Source organism: Saccostrea cucullata, unplaced genomic scaffold, assembly GCF_032062105.1.
Source record: "Saccostrea cucullata isolate Sc308-1 unplaced genomic scaffold, CSIRO_AGI_Scuc_v1 ctg1, whole genome shotgun sequence".
In the NCBI taxonomy this organism is placed as follows: domain Eukaryota; kingdom Metazoa; phylum Mollusca; class Bivalvia; order Ostreida; family Ostreidae; genus Saccostrea; species Saccostrea cuccullata.
The window spans coordinates 1,756,878-1,773,878 of NW_026920581.1; the positions used below are offsets into that span (position 1 = coordinate 1,756,878).

The window sequence follows — 17,001 nt, forward strand, 5'->3', positions numbered from 1 at the left end:
TATTTAACATTTTCTTGAACAGAGGAAGACCATTCAGCAGACCGTAATGGTAACTTTTAAGTTCTTAGATATGTTCAAAATCACAATTCTCATACAAGGTGTATCCTACATTGAGGTCCTCTATATAAACCTCTTTGTAAACTCATATATACTGATGAAATACATAATTTTCTTTAATGGAATTCTGGCAGATTTGAGATCAAGAATCCTAGAAACTGAAACAACCATCCAAATCAGTCGCACTACATTTAAAGATATGATTCACAGTATAGGGAAAATATTATAATATCATCGCAATTATACCAAAGTGGCGGATTTAAGGGGGGGGGGTGCACCCGGCGCCCCCCCCCCCTAAAATTGTCAAAGTTAGCATAAAACAGTTTTGACGAGAAAATGTTTAAAATGTCTACTCGGTAGGCCTCATTTTTACCCTACAAACCTCTAGAATCCATTCATGAGCTTTCGGGGGCTTCGCCCCCTGGACCCCCACCACCAGGGCTTTGCCCTGGACCCATGCACTGGGGGCCTTAAGGCCCCCAAAGCCCCTGCCTAAATCTTGCGCCCCCCCCCTAACTTCAATTCCTGGATCCGCCCCTGTACCAGTTATGATAATACTGTTCCCATGGTAGAATGTAAAGTTAAACAACTATTATTATTGGGAAAGAGGTCCATAAATATTGGTGTGCATATGAATTTCAATTATTTCAGTATTTACATGTAGACAAAAACAGTCAGCGTTTTCATGCCAAAAGACATTTTGTCTTCACTCTTTTTTTTCATTTCTCGAAAATTGCTACATTTAGAAACTTTCAAAGATTATCGAGTTTATTTTATAAACTTGAATAGGGCGATAAGAGGAAGAGAACATTTTGATGCAATGATTTCAGTGATTATGACGTCACAAATAACAATTATTGTGACGTCATAGAGACTATTATCAAAGCCTTTTGTTGTTAGAGACAAAAAATTCTGAAAAGATCATGGGCATCTTTCAGAGCTGTTTCGCCAAAAATAATAAAGTAGGTGTGTTGAAGGAGGAAAAAGAGGTTTACGAGAAAATTCTTCGAACAATGGTCACAAACGAAGTGACGGAGAAGAAAGGCGGTGTGGCATTTGGTCTTACTTTCATATCGGAGGATACTCCGAAGCATCTTCGCTAGCCAAGGGTTTCCGATCCGATACCTACTCTACAACCCTTGGCAGATTTAGGCCTATCAAACGGGAACTTTGATTGCGCCGCCTATCGCCGTAATTGAGTTAAGTCCCTTGAAGCTCTTTAGTATTTGTCCAATGAAAATAGCTGTAACATACGTAAATCAATATGACGTTTGAAACAATATGGCGACCTCCATGCAGCCTGATGGGATAACAACCTCATACAGCTGTGGGAAGTGGGCACACCTCAAAAGTGGTAGAAAAATGGAGAGAGTAATACATAAAAATTATCAAGAGCCGTAACATTTGAGCTTAAATTGATTAAAACAGTCCTTTCAATAATTCTTAAAACATATATAATCAAAAGAAAAAAATTTCAAATTAATTATTCCCTTGTTTTTTTTAGTAATATAAGTAAATATTACTCTTCTTTTGCATTAACAGACTTCAATTGGAAAATCGTTGATTGTAAAAACGTACTCGGACGCAGCCAATCAAAATCGGTTGCGCGAGTTCTAAAATTTTCAGCCAAATCTGCCAAGGGTTGTAGAGTAGGTATCGGATCGGAAACCCTTGGCTAGCGAAGATGACTCCGAAGATGCCACCACCCAGGCTGCTGGAGGACAAAAAGGGGGATTTCGAGAAATGGAGAGGTAATTAAAAAATCAGAAACTTAAAATATTAAAACAGCTCTTTCTTTTAATTATTCTTGTAATATAAGGTTGTTAATTAACGTACATACTTGCTCCGCCATATGTATAAACAATAATATAATCATGCAATACCGATGACAGGTATCCCAGACCATTAAATTTGGGGTTGAGGTTTACACGTTTTGGGACTTCTAAATATTTTGGTCAGGAAATGAAATAAAACTCGTTTACTTGTTTGTTATGTTTATACATGTATATAGTTTAATACACACGAAAAAAAACCCGGTATAAATCCATATATAATTAAATGGAATATAAAAATAATATGAATAATAGTATATATATCTATGTGTGATAGATAATTTTTGTCCATAACACTTCATTTGCTGTTTCCTCAAAATAATTGTCAAAATCTACACATTTTAAAAGAGAAGTTTTAACACATGTGTTATGAAAGTTACCAGTTTTTATAACCAGTTATTATTGCATATGCAGGATTGAGTTTACAAACTTTTTTCACTTTTTCAAAAAAAAAAAATTAAATTCGATTTAAGCTACCCATTAAAAATGATTCTATTTTATCGCTAAAATTTAACCTTCAATTAACACCCCCACCCCCCACCTATTACCAGCATCATTTAATTTATAAAGAACACCATCAGGTATTGGCAAAATATCGAAATTATTTAATAACTTCATTTTTTATATAAAAACGTACATTGTCATTACAGGTATTATAATCAATATAGTGTATCTGTAACGAAATGACTTTGAGTATAGGCTTGTCCCAGAAAAACACGAACTTTGTATATTACATTTGTATACATAATATATATCTGACCAAAATTATAAATTAATCTAAATTATAAAAAGTTCTTTTTAAAGAAGAAAGATTTTTCATTAACGAGAGTGAACATTTGCGGGAAAGGGAGAGGGGCTTGCAATTTTTTTTCCAAGTCAGAGTCAGATTATTTATTGTCATGTCGGTGAAGGACGGATTATTTATTCCCAATGACAGACTATTTATTCTCCGCTTCACTGAAAAAGTCTAAGAAGCCAAATAAATGAATAAAAGGGGGGGGGAACTTGTCGACAACCCAAGATTATTTGGATGATGGGGGCTACATTTTTAGGAAAGATTATTTCCTTGCTCCTTTATGCCAGCATGTTATTCCCATTATTTAAAAACACGCTTGAAAAAGTTTTGTAAATGTTTTAATGAAATTATTACATTACAAATTGAATTAAAGGTCGTTGTAATTTACCATTTACCCAGATTTGAAGTCGCAATGTGATTCTGTCTTCGTCGACATGGATGTTTACAGTATGAGGGAACTCGATCGGACTTTATCATGCTTCGATAAACTTTCCGAGAAAGGGATCGGAATCATTTTTTAATATTTGAAAATTATGAATGCTTTTATAAAAGCATTTGCACTTCGTTTTGTCTCAAAGTGGGTTCGTATGGCAAATATTTTGCAGCAAAATCATCAGGAACTTCGGACAAGTCAACCGGCGTCGACTTATTGAGTTACACGTTATGTTGATGAGGAATCATAGGAGTTATCTCCCATAGCGCGATGGGCGGAGTTTGGCGATACGTTAATTGGATGTTGACAACGTAACCGATAAACTAATTTACGTGTGAAGCTTACAATAGAATAAGTTTAGTTTTCGAGCTGATTAAAACTCTGATATAGATACATATATGTATATAATATAATCATTTAAGAAACCCATCCATTAAATTTGGGGTTGAGGATGGGGGTCAGACGTTGAATAACTGATGGGTTATTAAATTAAATGGATTGTATATTTTTCAATTTTTGCTTCATTTGCTGTTTCCTCTTGTCAGAATCTCAAGAGAAGACACAGGCTATAAAGCAGGATCGGGCCCAACAGAACAGAGAGGAAGCCCGTATCCAGAAAGAAATTGAAGCTGCTCACAGAGAAATGGAGAGGCTGGAAAAATATGTTAACATTTGTCCTGAATAAATTAATCTAAATTCTATAAGTTCTTTTTATTCATTAACATGAACAGCTGAGACTGAAGTTCGTAAGAAATACGATGTAAGGACTGGGTAGAGAAGAAGCTGAACTTGTTATTTATTGGCTACATTTTCAGTCATCTTGCTCCTTTGGCATGTTATTCCGTTTCAGGCAAGAAAAAGTCAAATGTTTTTGCAAGAAAATGCGGGCATCTTCCTCAAGATTTGTTTTTACGAACTATTAAGGAAGCAAATTGCACTATATTATGCGCATATATTGTGAATTAAAATTGAAGGAATATCTTTCTTTATCAGTTTATATTCCCTAGACTGTCCGTTGCATTTTTATCGATTGTATGTTGTTTAACGTCCCTCTCGAGAATTTTTCACTCATATAGAGACGTCACCACTTGTCCTACGTATATGCTCGACACTCGGGACCATTGAGCAGTGAGGGTTCTTTTTCATGCCAACTGTGAGCACCTATCGCGACACGGGGCCTAGGTTTATAAGGTCTCATCCAAAGGAACGGTCTCCACGTCCCAGAGGGAATCGAACCCGCGACCTTACTTCGCGACTGAAGAACAGACGCTCTAACCACTGTGCCACGTGGGCTTTATCAGTTTGTAAAATTAGGACATGATAATAGCGATAGAACTTAGAAAAATGCTGAATAAACAACTGAACATTCTTAGTAAGTTGTAAGGTCAGAGGAATAGCTAATAACCCAGATAAACATGTTCACAAAAAGTTTAAAGACAAAACTTCATTAAGAATTAAACAAACTTCCTAAACATCCTCCACTCTCAAAGCATAATTTGCATTGAAGGGACAACTATTTCAATCGGGCGGGGGGGGGGGGGGGGTTCTGAGTCAGATTATTTACTTTCATTTATTTCTTGTCCAATTGAAGACAAACTTTTTTTTTCAACATTTCTGATTGGGTATTTTTTTTGGGGGGGGGGGGGGGGGAGGGGGGGGCATGTTTACAAAGCTCCTGAATAAAGGAAATTCAAAATACTGTATTGTACACAAATCTTATTAGCTACGTATTACTGTGAGTAATTTACATTGTTTCCCCAGCTAAACTAAAACCCAAATGGATCTTTCTAGCCATACCTTTAAATAAAAATAATGGACAGAAACAAGTTTAAAGCATCAAGTTTATTCAAAATATCAAACAACAGAGAAATCCCTCATTCTCTTGCTCTTCTGTCTGTGATAATTAACAGACTTCACTGCTTCTTTCTCTGAGAGTCCGTATTTTTTCTGCAGCATTTTAGCTTGGAATTTGTAATACTTCTCACGTTTTCCTTGCCTAAAACGTTTCATTTCCTCATACTTGTGAATCCATTTGGACATCCATGGTTCATATTTGGAGTGCATTAGTCTAAACTTCCTGTTCATGAATTGTGGGACTAAATGTTCTGACTCAGTGCGGTTGTACTTAAGCCCTAATGAATTTCTGATTTGATAAATTTTTGGTTCACCACTTTCTCCTGTTTCTAATTTGTTCAAAGCAATGTCTCTCTCCTTCACGACATACAGCAGATTTTCCATGCTAACTTCTACCTAAAAATCAAAGAAAATATTTTACATAGGGCTGTCTTCTTAAAACACGCACGATACTGGTAAGATTTTGTTTTAATTTCTAATTGAATATATTCCCTGTAATTTCATTACTATAAATAACGACCTAAATTAAAAAAAAAAAAGGACAGTATGAATCGTTTTAATGATTTCAATAATAATTAGGTAATCAATTATCTCTATAGGTGCCAAACAAGTCCCCATTAAAGGAGTTGACGACAAGTGACAAATCACCGCTGTATTGTCGGTTTCAAAGTCTTTTTACCCACGCAATTATTATAAAGGTTACTGACAAGTGTCACCCCAATTACAATTTCCCTAAAGACTGGGACATATTTCATAGTGAAAACCATTGGAGTAATGTGGAAACAATGCAGAGATATGTTGAGAAGATCATTGTTCCCTACATACAGCGGGTACGTGACGAACTGGATTTGCCTTTGAGGCAAAAAGCTTTGTGTATTTTTGATGTTTTTCAAGATAAATCCCTTCTAAATTTTTGGAGGAAAAGGGCATAAAGTTGTGTTTGTTCCAGCTGCATGTACAGACCGTCTACAATGGACACAAATTAACGGCCGATTTAAATCCCTCTTGAAATCCGAATTTCAGTCAAAACTTGAAATAAAATCTTCTTTTTAGGATATCGAAGTTGACTTGCGCTTGTCCAAAATAAAACCTATTCATGCGAAATGGCTTGTAAAAGCAACTGATCAGCTTGGAAAGGACACAGAATTGATTGTACAGGCATTCGAAAAAGCAGGGATATAATTAGACTAAACTAATTGCCATAACAGTGTTTACGTACAAATTAAATCATGATGCAATTTATTTGAAATTGAATTTCAAACTGATTAATGTACTACTTTAATACATGTTTCAAAATGAAAATAAAAAGAATGTAAACACATAGTACGTTTTCTTCCGATGTGGCATTTATTGCATAGCACAAATCTGAGTTATCTCTCTTTGTCTGTAAACGAATATATAATACGGCGCAATCAACATGGTTTAAACATTGAAACGTTTTTGAAAACTTATGGAAGTTTGTGTTTAATTTCAATGCGAACATGAAATTTTGATTATTTGCCAATTTACAGTACTTCTTTCTCTCTGATTGGGGGGGGGGGGATTTTTGACACAACTCTGGGATGCATTCATAGTGGTGCAGAGTTTGAATTTTTAAGATTTTTCAGGTTCTTATTAATGCTTTATGAAAACTTTGTACCACTATTGCAGTCCAAACTTTAAATTTCCTTTTTAATATCCAGCTTGGGCCTATCTTTCATTGGGATATTTTTCCTCTAGTTTGTGACCAATGACATGATTTTTGGCAGAATATTGTTTGAATGACCTATTCCATTTTGATCCTTACATGTATCCCCCAGGCCCTTAATATTAAACTTGACCCTTTATTTGAGAAAGTTTTCTTTTCACTTAAGAAGGTTTGTAGCACTGAATTAGAAATAACCCCCATTTCTTTATTGACATTTTTTAAAAATAAAATGTGCAAAGCTAATTATCAACTAATAGTAGGAAAGAGACTGGTAAGTTGTAAAAGATTACTTTGAACTTTCAGACCAGCTAGGCTAAGAAAGGCAGAGATTTGATCTGACTTACTTTTTCCATTCTCCATCCATCTGTTAAAAATTTGCCCTGTCTCTCCAGCTCTGCTTCCAGTGTCATTATTACATTCCTCTCCTTCAGAAGAATGTACCTAGAATGGCAAAAAATAAATTATGGTTCTCATTACAAAACCTAACTGTCTCACAATAACATTAAAGTTCTGACTGTTAGTTTGATCACACTGATTGTTAACTATCTTAAATGTATTACATTTGGCTATGTATTTTTTTTTTAGCATCTTTGGAATAAAGAAACTTCAGTTAATTCACACTAAATGTCTTGCACCTATATAGACAAATACAAACATGAAGAATTGTGTCAATTTAAAATCCATGCTAACTTGTTTGAAAATTAATTTGTGGCCACAACCAAGGTTCAGAGACTTGACAACATGCAGCCATATGGTACATGTAAACTAAAACATTAGACTCACTTGTACCTTTCAAGGTATCTTATACAGATACATACCATAATTTATGAAGATCTTCATTACTCTTTATTCTTAATTCATCTTTCCTCCAAGGCCTACCTAATAAAAACATAAATTTCGTAAACAAAAATGTTATCGTTGCAAATTCACAATGTTTTACTCCAAAACAAATATATTTAGGAAAATAAAATTACATATACTGGTATATCCAAGTGTAATTAAATTTTTTATTTCTGTTTTGCACTATCAACAAATTCTCTCCGCAATAAATTCAACATTTGAAGTATAGAAATTTTATCATAACACTGTCTGTACTCCTATTATATATTTTCTGTTTGTTATACTAATGATTACTTATGTATAGATATTTAAAAAATAGCAATTTAAAAAAAATCCTGTCTTAGTAATCCATGCAAAACATATGCATCAGATTTTTAATAATGTAGGGAGGTGTCTCTCTGGGCTATATATACTTACCACATTTGACAGGTCCATCAGCCCAGTTTGCCTCCGGGTCAAAAAATTCCATCAAATCATTGTTTTTTCTTGTTGTATGAAAACCCCTTGAAAAAAATAAATCAGGGCTATAGTTATATCTTCTTGATTTTATTTGTCAATTAATCATAAGTGCTATGTCATGAACTAAACAGATCAGGACCAATTATTATAAGCAATCATAATGCCCAACATTGGTGCCAGGCACATTAATGGAAGAAGAGGAAGAATTAAGAATTGCCCAAGTCACGAGTTTTAATAGCGAGTGCAGCGAGCGTCGCAAAGCGACGCTCGTAACTGCGAGCTCTAACGACAACGCCTGGGCGAAGAGAAAATTCGGACTACTGCACATTCATTCTTTAGAATTTTTTGCCGCAGTAATTTTGACCCACAATGCATCACTTAGCAAAGTTGCGTGTTCAACAAAAAGTTTACTCGCCTTGATTAAATGGATACTTATTGAAGATAAATAGTAAACGTAACTGTTTTCATTAACTTTCAGCACTATTAAGTTTTTTCTTGGTATTGTAACTTACATACGACGTCATGTGACGTCAATTAGACGCACCAAGTGTCACGTGCGGTTTGACGAGCCCGATCTAAATTAAAACAATAGAAGAGTTTGCGCTCGCTCTAACGGTCGCACCGTCAACATATTAGTGCATTTGTGATATGGTATCCAAATTAAGGGTGAAACGTTTACTGAATTTTGTAAACGTTTAAACGGATAGCAGTAAACGAAACGGTACCGTTTAAACGGGAGATATTCTATGTTGGATTTTTATGGCTATACTTACTCATGAAACTCGAATTTAATAATCAATTCTTTCACTTTAATATAAGTATGAGTTGTTATTACAAATTTATTGTTTGTCATCGTGATTTAACCGTAAGAATTTGAGGTGCATTAAACTCATTCACTTTCGACCTCGTCACCCAACTACTTGGTTTGTTTGGCTACCGGACGTAGAAAAAATAATTGTAAAGATGGATCTTTCAATCTCGAAAAAAGTAAAACAGGACCTGCTGACTGTATTGAAACTTTTCAAAGACTTGTGAAAAAGGTATTTTATTCATTTAATCAAAATATATCAAGTTTTATATTTCAAGTGTCGTAAAACATCGCTAGTATTAGCAACTCGGAAATCGGAATTAATTATGTTAGCCCATATCGGTTTTAGATATTTTCATTCAATATGTTTCCGGTTTAGATTGTTGCTTATCAAATGGTCAAAGACGTTGTTTCTTTTGTAAATTACGAAATAAAACAATTTGTTTGTGTTAAACTTTATTTCTGATAGACATTGATAATGACCTTCGTGTAAACGTTTACTCAAACTGTAAACGTTTAGAGCATATAATCGAAACGTCGCCGTTTACACGTGTAATCGTTTCGCCCTTAATCCAAATGACATGCATATAAATATATCATGAAATATGATAATTCTATTTTGTTTAAAAAATATTGCTAATGAGCATAAAATATAGTTATACAATGAATACACCCCATTTTATATAGTAAATTGACCCAACCTGCTGAATGAGTCAGTGACACTATCAATGTCAGGAATTCAATTCAGAATTGGTAATTAATTAGCATCATTTAATATTATGTTCATATACTCATGACACTTAACCTTAGTAAATTTGCCATCATAATACATATTTCTTATTAGAAACCCAATAAAATAAATTCTATATGCAGAAATAAATAGAAAAAAATCCTTTAAAATACACTGCATATCTAAAAACGTACACATTGAAAGGGTATATTGCTTTACTCTGTTGAACTCCTCTATTCAAGATATTTGTATAGACTGTCGCTTCTCTACAAGCTTGCTTTCCAACAAAATGAGCCAACTTAGAAAGGCCTGAAAAGACCTTCAACGCCATGACAGATTTTAGGTTCTAAGTATATCCGTATCTAGATGAATTCAACCCGGGTTGGTTTTTTTTTAAAACAAATTCACTAGTTGATAAATGTGCACAATTATTTTGAAATAACATTTTTTTAATGGTTATTCTCTCTTTTACACACAGTTCATCCAAGAGACTTAATTATTTAAATGTGTATGTTTGTAACCGTTGAAAAGGGGGGGGGGTATCCATATTTTTTCCAGTTTACGTGTTCTTGTTTTCAGCAATGAAAAATAAAATGCATTCGAAAATAAAAATAACACAAACTGATTCAGAGAATATGTGCCCCCCCCACTTAAGGACACCACCCTCAGAACATTCAAGGATCTAAGGGGAGGGGGGATGGGCCGGTCATATCCATGGAATTATGGAATAAAATTGAAATTTCATTGCAAAAGCTCAAATGTCTCTAGAAATTCGCTCCAAAATGAAAGTTTTACACACAAATAGAATGTGAGCAGCAACATATAGTTGCATTAATGTAGCCCTATCCGATTTCTTATATTAATGCCATGGCCGGGGGGAAAAGGGAGAGGGCTACCGTGCATTATTGCAGCTAATGGAATGTATTTAAATTTAGACCTTGACCTTTGACTTTTTGCCCTTAAAATCCATTGAGATCTTCCTTAGGCATAGGGAGTTGTGGTATAATTAAATTTCTGTGTAAAAGCTTCACTGAAGGCTTCTTGTGGAACCAGACAGACCGACCGACTGACAGACAGAACGACCTTAATAATTTTTCAACTTTCAGTGAAAGCGGGTGGCATCCTACCTAAGTAAAGGTCAGTATATAAGTATTGTATCTATTTAATTAATTAATTAATGGTTATTTAATTTTTTTTGCTCTTTGCTGTGTACTTCTGTACTTGTGCCGAAATCGTATACAAAATATATTGATGTCCGCGAATAAATAAAAATTGATGTCCTCGAAAATAAAAGTCAAACTGTAGAAGTTTTTTCTTTTAAATATAGTAATAAGCAATTATAAGCTAGAAAAACTAAATACATGGGAATTCGCTATAATTATTTTTAAAAATCCTAATTTTTTTTAAAATTTAAAGTTCAATTATTGAACAATCTGATTAAAATCAGATCCTTTGATCCGCTCACATAGATCGCTACTCAACCTTGTGTAGCGATCTATGTGAGCGGATCACAGGATCTGATTTTAATCAGATTGAATTATTGAAGCACGAAAGCCTATCGGGTCAATTTTGGTAGGTCAAAAAATATTTACGCGTTATACAACGCGAAAATTTCGCGAATAAACGTTTTGTACCGCAAAATATAATTAAATGAAAGCTCTATCTCTTCTAATTTGCAGGTTATGGTCAAGGTTTAAGTTTTTTGAAACAGATTTTGAACCAGACAGACAGAAAGATTGACAGAAGTTCCCTTGCTTTTCTAACACGAGGTGGACTGAAAAATCCAGAGAGCGAATTGACTTACAATTGAATACTTCCGGTGTATCTTAAGACACATTTTCTTATTCGGATAAAAACGAAAATAAAAGTTGAAATAAAAATCTTTGAATTTTTTTTATATCCACTTACAGTTTATATTTGAATAAATGTTTATTATATGGTAAATAACAACTTTTCAGAATTTTATTTTAATAATTCATCGTGGAACAATTAGTCAGAAACTTTGAATCCATTAAAAGCGTAAATGTGTTTTTATTCTAGTTTGCATGATGTAAAGCTTTTCAAGGACGTAGTTGCCCTGCACATGTGAAACTGGTAGAAAAGCATGGATCCAAACAAGTTGAAAGATTTGCTAACCAAAGGTGGGAAAAAGGGTGGCAGGTTTGGAGTTGGTTTGGCGGCAGTCGTAGGAGCTGCATTAGGAATTCAACAGTCATTTTACACTGGTGAGGCAAATGAATATATGTTCTCTTTCAGTGTCTGAAATCTTATGCAACTTTTATTTGACCTGTCATTATGCAGATGATTCCAACAATTTATTTTATTGTTCATCATTTCTTTCATTCATGAAGTAATTCTAAAATGTTTTCCTTTTTTAGTTGATGGAGGTCATCGATCAATCATATTCAGTCGCATTGGTGGGGTCCAAAAACAAGTCTTCTCTGAAGGACTTCATTTCAGGTATAAGTTCTGTCGATTTCATGTATAATATGTTGACGGTGCGACCGTTAGGGCAAGCGCAGATGCTTATCCAGTTTTCATTTAGATCAGACTTGTCAAACCGCACATGACATTCGGTGCATATAAGACTCTGATCAGGTCCAGCACAATCTCTTCATTAAGCTATATAGCTTTGAAAAGCTATATAGCTTTATTAAGCTATTCAAAATAGCTTGATAAAGCTATTTATATGTAGTTTTTCACAAAAACGTTTTTTGCAAGAAATAAACAAAAAGTCGCAAGTATATGACTATTCATATATGTACTATGGACTATCAAAAATACAACCTAAATTATAGAAAGTTCTAACATTGCTGCTGTTGAGTACTTTTAAGCAAAACATGAATTTCCATTTTTTGATTAACTGTGTGTGCGATGAGGCGTGGGTAAGTATGATTGCTTCTTTGTGCTGAGCTCTTACCAATCAATTATTCTGTTGGCCATAAATGACCTCTTTTATAATTTCATTCAAGAAATAACTGTGTGGTCACTCATCAATAGCCCCAAAACTTTTAAAACTTTGAGTACAAAGTCTCTCAAGGAGACGCAATTTGGTGAGTGATTTTCACATGCATTGTATTCGGAAGAGTTCCAAGTTTAATATTTCCACTGCACCAAGGTGCGACTTTTTGCACTTAATTGTTGAAAAAATAACACTATTGAGAAAAAAGTCTAATAAAATAGCTTAATCGAGCTATTCTGAATAGCTTAATAAAGCTATTTAGCTAAATCAAGCTATATAGCTTAATCAAGAGATTGTGCCGGACCTGCTGATGTCACATGACGTAGTTTGCATGTTGCTTTACCAAACCGAAGCCTGAACAGGGCTAATTTCAACCAGTTTATGACTTATTTTCTGCAATAAAGAGATAAATTTAAATCAAGGCAAGTTTTCTATTTGTTTAACTTTTGTCGTTATTCTCGCAAGAACGTTGCTTTAGCATTTGTGTACGAAGCTATGCATTGTGGGTTCAAATTACTGCGGAAATAAATTCTATGGAATGATTGTGCAGTAGTCCGAATTTTCTCTTCGCCTTGGCGTTGTCGTTAGAGCTTGTAGGTACGAGCGTCGCTTTGCAATGCTCGCTGCTCTCGCTATAAAGGTCAGGTGTTCACATGTACTAAAAAGTACAGGCCCGGATCCAGGAATTTTTTCCAGAGGGGGTCCACCACAGTAAAATTAAAACAACCCTGAAATTTCTCCACTAGCAAAAAATTACATTTTCAAAACATGAAAATCTTATTTCGGGGTAGGGATGAGTTAGTCATTGACTTTTCAAACAAACCTAACACAATTCTGCATATTTGAGGTGGTGCAAGGTCATTTCTAGCGCATTTTAGTACAGTGGACCTTCAGATATCTGGACCCCAGATATCAAGATGCTTCAGTATCCGGACGATTTTTCATCGGGACGGAATTTTTAAATATTATATTGTCTTGTTTAACTGGTGATTCAGGTATCCGGACACTTCACACATCCGGACAAATTGACTAGGAACCAAAGCGTCCAGATAAATGAGGCTCCACTGTATATACATTCAATTAATAAGTGTGCTGGGTTCCATCACCGGTGGCCAGAAAGCTTACTCGGTAGAGCACCTGACCAGAGATTCAGGAGGCATGGTTCAAATCCTGCTCTGGTCCACTGCATTTCCTCCTTGTCCTGGAACTGACAGGTGAGAGGCCTGTCAGGGATGAGCCTGGGTTGGGGTCTTTCAGGGACCAAAGACCTTTAAGGAGGGAGGAATATGGTGATCAGCTGGGTTTGATTGTTGGTGGCCAGAAAGCTTTATAGTGGGTAGAGCACCTGACCGAAGATTCAGGGGGCCTGGGTTGGAATCCTGGTCTGGTCCACTACATTTCCTCCTGTCCCGTTACATAAGTATGCAAATTTCAGGGGAACCCAGACCCCCTTCTAGATGTGTGCAAACCATAGTTTTCTTCATAAACTTTTCACATTTTTATCTTCTCCAGCACCACTTGTTAACTTTCACCCATGACTCTGTATCTCACAGTACTACCGTATAAGTGGAAATTTTAGTGAGACACAAATTTCGCGATTTCTCCTTAAAAATTGGTATTTTATTTTTAGCAATCAGTTACAGTAATTTAAGCAATTTAAAATGCTCACTAAAGAAACTATTACAATTAAAAAGCAATTAATTTTTAGTAATATTTAATGCAATCTCAGCCCCTCACTTTGACTTATAATGCTAAATCCTCGCTAAAAATTCTACTTGTACCTTATTGTGCTTCCAGGGCAACTTTCATTTGATTGTTTCTTATTCATAGATCCCATATACTCAACTTAGCTTTTGACTTAAATTGCACTCTTTTCTATCTTGTTTCTAAAAACTACATACAATGTCTTTATAAATTAAATGATTGTGCAATGCATTGGATGTGTTTATTTCAGGGTACCATGGTTTCAGTATCCCATAATATATGACATTAGAGCAAAACCAAGAAGAATTACATCACCAACTGGAAGCAAAGGTATTTTGAAGAAAAAAAAATTAGAGAACATCTCTATGATTTGTTCAAGTTCCATGAAATAAAGTGAAAAAAAAAACCCAAAACACTAGAAGTAATGAAATTTTTAAAACCATAGGATTTAACTGTTGGAAGACATTTGACATTTCTTCAGAATTTGCTCTAAGATTACATATGCAAATACTTTCTCACAATATTTTGTGCATTTTACACACAGATTTACAGATGGTGAACATCTCATTGAGAGTCCTGTCACGACCAGATCAGACATTTCTTCCACAGATTTACAGACAGATAGGCACAGACTATGATGAGAGAGTGCTGCCCTCAATTTGTAATGAGGTATGCTGGAGTGAAACCTTTTCTGGTAGGAAAAAAAGGTGTTCAAAACTTTCTTTTGATAGACAACACTTCAAACACACTTGGCATTTAGCAAACTACATTTGCAGTAAAAAAAAGTTTTGAGTATTTAAGGAATGAAGCTTATTTCAGCTTTTGTTCTATAATATAACATAACTTTGGGCAGTTTACGCTTTATAAATCGCCAAGCAGTTTATAAAACAGTGTAAACTGTCCAAAGTTATGGTATATCGTATAACATAAGTTGAAGTAAACTTCATTCTTTATAATTTAATTTCAGTATAGACAATGAGGCAATTTTTCCTCCAGAAATAGGCTTCAAATTTAGCATATTTTAAAAGTAACGTGAAAGCGGAGTAATATGTTTTTGAAGTTGTGACGTAGGCAAGTTATGTTATACAAAATGGATTCAAATCTTTTATCTAATCAAATGACGTGTTACAACTAAAATTGAATTATTTGAAATTATAATTCTTTAACATGTAGTGATAGTTTTTGTCGACTTTTTACTTTTCAAAAAGTTAACAAAAAGAAAAAAAATTGTTTTGTATACTATACCATGACAGCTTTTTCTTTCCAATGAATATGAATTACAATTAACCATTGTGTTCAGGATATGTCCTATTTTCATTTAAAATACTGACTTTCTACATTGCAGTGCAGTTTTATAAATAATAATTACATTAAACACACCCATTGTTTGTTGTAAACAGGTGTTAAAGTCCGTGGTGGCTAAGTTCAATGCGTCACAGTTAATCACTCAGCGTCAGCAGGTCAGTATGCTGATCAGGAGAGAACTGACCGAGAGGGCCCAGGACTTCCACATTATCCTGGACGACGTGTCCATAACAGAGCTCAGCTTTGGTAAAGAGTATACAGCAGCTGTTGAGGCTAAACAGGTAACTAAATAATATCTTTTTTAGATTCTTTCGCATGTACTTTGGTCCATAGCTTTGATTATTATTTTGTCTTGTGAATAGTTTCTCATTGAATTTTATTAGACCTCAGCTTAATTTTCATGGATTTTGCCCCAGCCTTTTTACGCATAAAAAAAAATTGAAATGGCAAGACTGGTTCACTTAATTTTGGTTTTTACATAATTTTAGAAACTTACTATTTTGTGTGCATTAATAGGTTGCCCAGCAAGAAGCCCAGAGGGCCCAGTTCTATGTTGAGAGGGCAAAACAAGAGAAACAGCAGAAAATAGTGCAGGCTGATGGTGAAGCCCAGGCTGCCAAACTTATATCCTTTTGTAGAATTGTTACATGTACATCTTAATCTTACCAGAAAAATATAAAGTTAGAAGTCTTAACATAATATTTAGGCTTAGGTTAAAAAGTAATGACTAGAAATATTAAACCTATTAACATCTTTAACAATGATAAGGAATTTTTTATAAGTTTCAGAGTATTTTTATTATGCTTTTCTTTTTAAAATTAGTTGATTTATTGTAGAAAAAACATACAATTAAACATCATTATGGGGAACTTAATAGAGCCAAGAAAAAACAGTGAGATATGTTATGATCTGAGCTATAAATTCATAAGGAAAAAGTTATGATTAACTTCAACATATTACATTAGTAGTATGCAAGGTGTGGACAAATTCATATTTATAAAAAATCACAGATTGACTGCAAAAAAAAATACTCTAAAAATAAAATATCATATTGTAAATATATTCAGAATTGTAGAACAGCCTCTTTGGGGATACATTGACAAGTTAATGCATAGATATCAATGACATTTTATGATCCTTGACAATATGAACATAGGAGAGGCCATTCAACAAAATCCTGGCTTTTTAAAACTTAGAAAGATTCAAGCTGCCCAAAAGATTGCCAAAACTGTAAGTGTATTTACCTTTTGTGTCATCTTTTGTTCACTTGATGCCTTTGATAAAACCCTTAAACTGAACAGGTTTAACTTACTTGAATCTTTTGTCAGTAGAACCTCAATATCATGAAACTCAATGGGAATAAAAATTTATTATAAAATAACAAAGGATTCAAGATATCTAGTGTAAAATACTTTAAAGCAGTTGGAATTCCAAATCAGTTTCACATATCCATGGTATTCAAGATATCAGTGTTTGAGACATACAAGTTCAACTGTATTTAAAGAGTTTTTTTGATAGAATCAATCAATAAGTT

The 17,001-nt window shown here is 34.3% G+C and overlaps 2 protein-coding genes and 1 pseudogene across 2 annotated transcripts; 2 read left to right on the plus strand and 1 right to left on the minus strand.

The window, feature by feature from the left end:
• Window positions 1-952: 952 nt before the first annotated feature.
• LOC134251962 (uncharacterized) lies at window positions 953-3,811 on the plus strand (annotated as a pseudogene).
• A 1,134-nt stretch (window positions 3,812-4,945) lies between these two features.
• On the minus strand, window positions 4,946-9,832 carry LOC134251975 (large ribosomal subunit protein uL29m-like). The gene is made up of 5 exons (XM_062734381.1): window positions 9,691-9,832; window positions 7,917-8,002; window positions 7,478-7,538; window positions 7,004-7,100; window positions 4,946-5,368 (listed from the first exon to the last, which is right to left on the minus strand). The coding sequence occupies exons 1-5, from the start codon at window positions 9,825-9,827 to the stop codon at window positions 4,973-4,975; spliced, it is 777 nt and encodes a 258-aa protein (XP_062590365.1). The 5' UTR covers window positions 9,828-9,832; the 3' UTR covers window positions 4,946-4,972.
• A 1,716-nt stretch (window positions 9,833-11,548) lies between these two features.
• On the plus strand, window positions 11,549-16,697 carry LOC134251983 (prohibitin-2-like; the record flags this gene model as incomplete). The annotated part of the gene is made up of 7 exons (XM_062734390.1): window positions 11,549-11,721; window positions 11,875-11,956; window positions 14,413-14,492; window positions 14,707-14,831; window positions 15,563-15,748; window positions 15,984-16,091; window positions 16,620-16,697. Coding segments are annotated over exons 1-7 (780 nt in total), but the record flags the coding sequence as incomplete, so codon positions are not given.
• Between the last annotated feature and the right edge of the window lie 304 nt (window positions 16,698-17,001).

Coding starts and splice junctions, on each gene's coding strand:
- LOC134251975 (XM_062734381.1), bottom strand. CDS start 9,827: ATGGCGTTGAAGGTCTTTTCAGGCCTTTCTAAGTTGGCTCATTTTGTT. Junction 8,003..9,690: donor GCAATATACCCTTTCAATGT/GTACGTTTTTAG, acceptor ATTTTTTTCAAG/GGGTTTTCATACAACAAGAA. Junction 7,101..7,477: donor GAAGATCTTCATAAATTATG/GTATGTATCTGT, acceptor TTGCCATTCTAG/GTACATTCTTCTGAAGGAGA.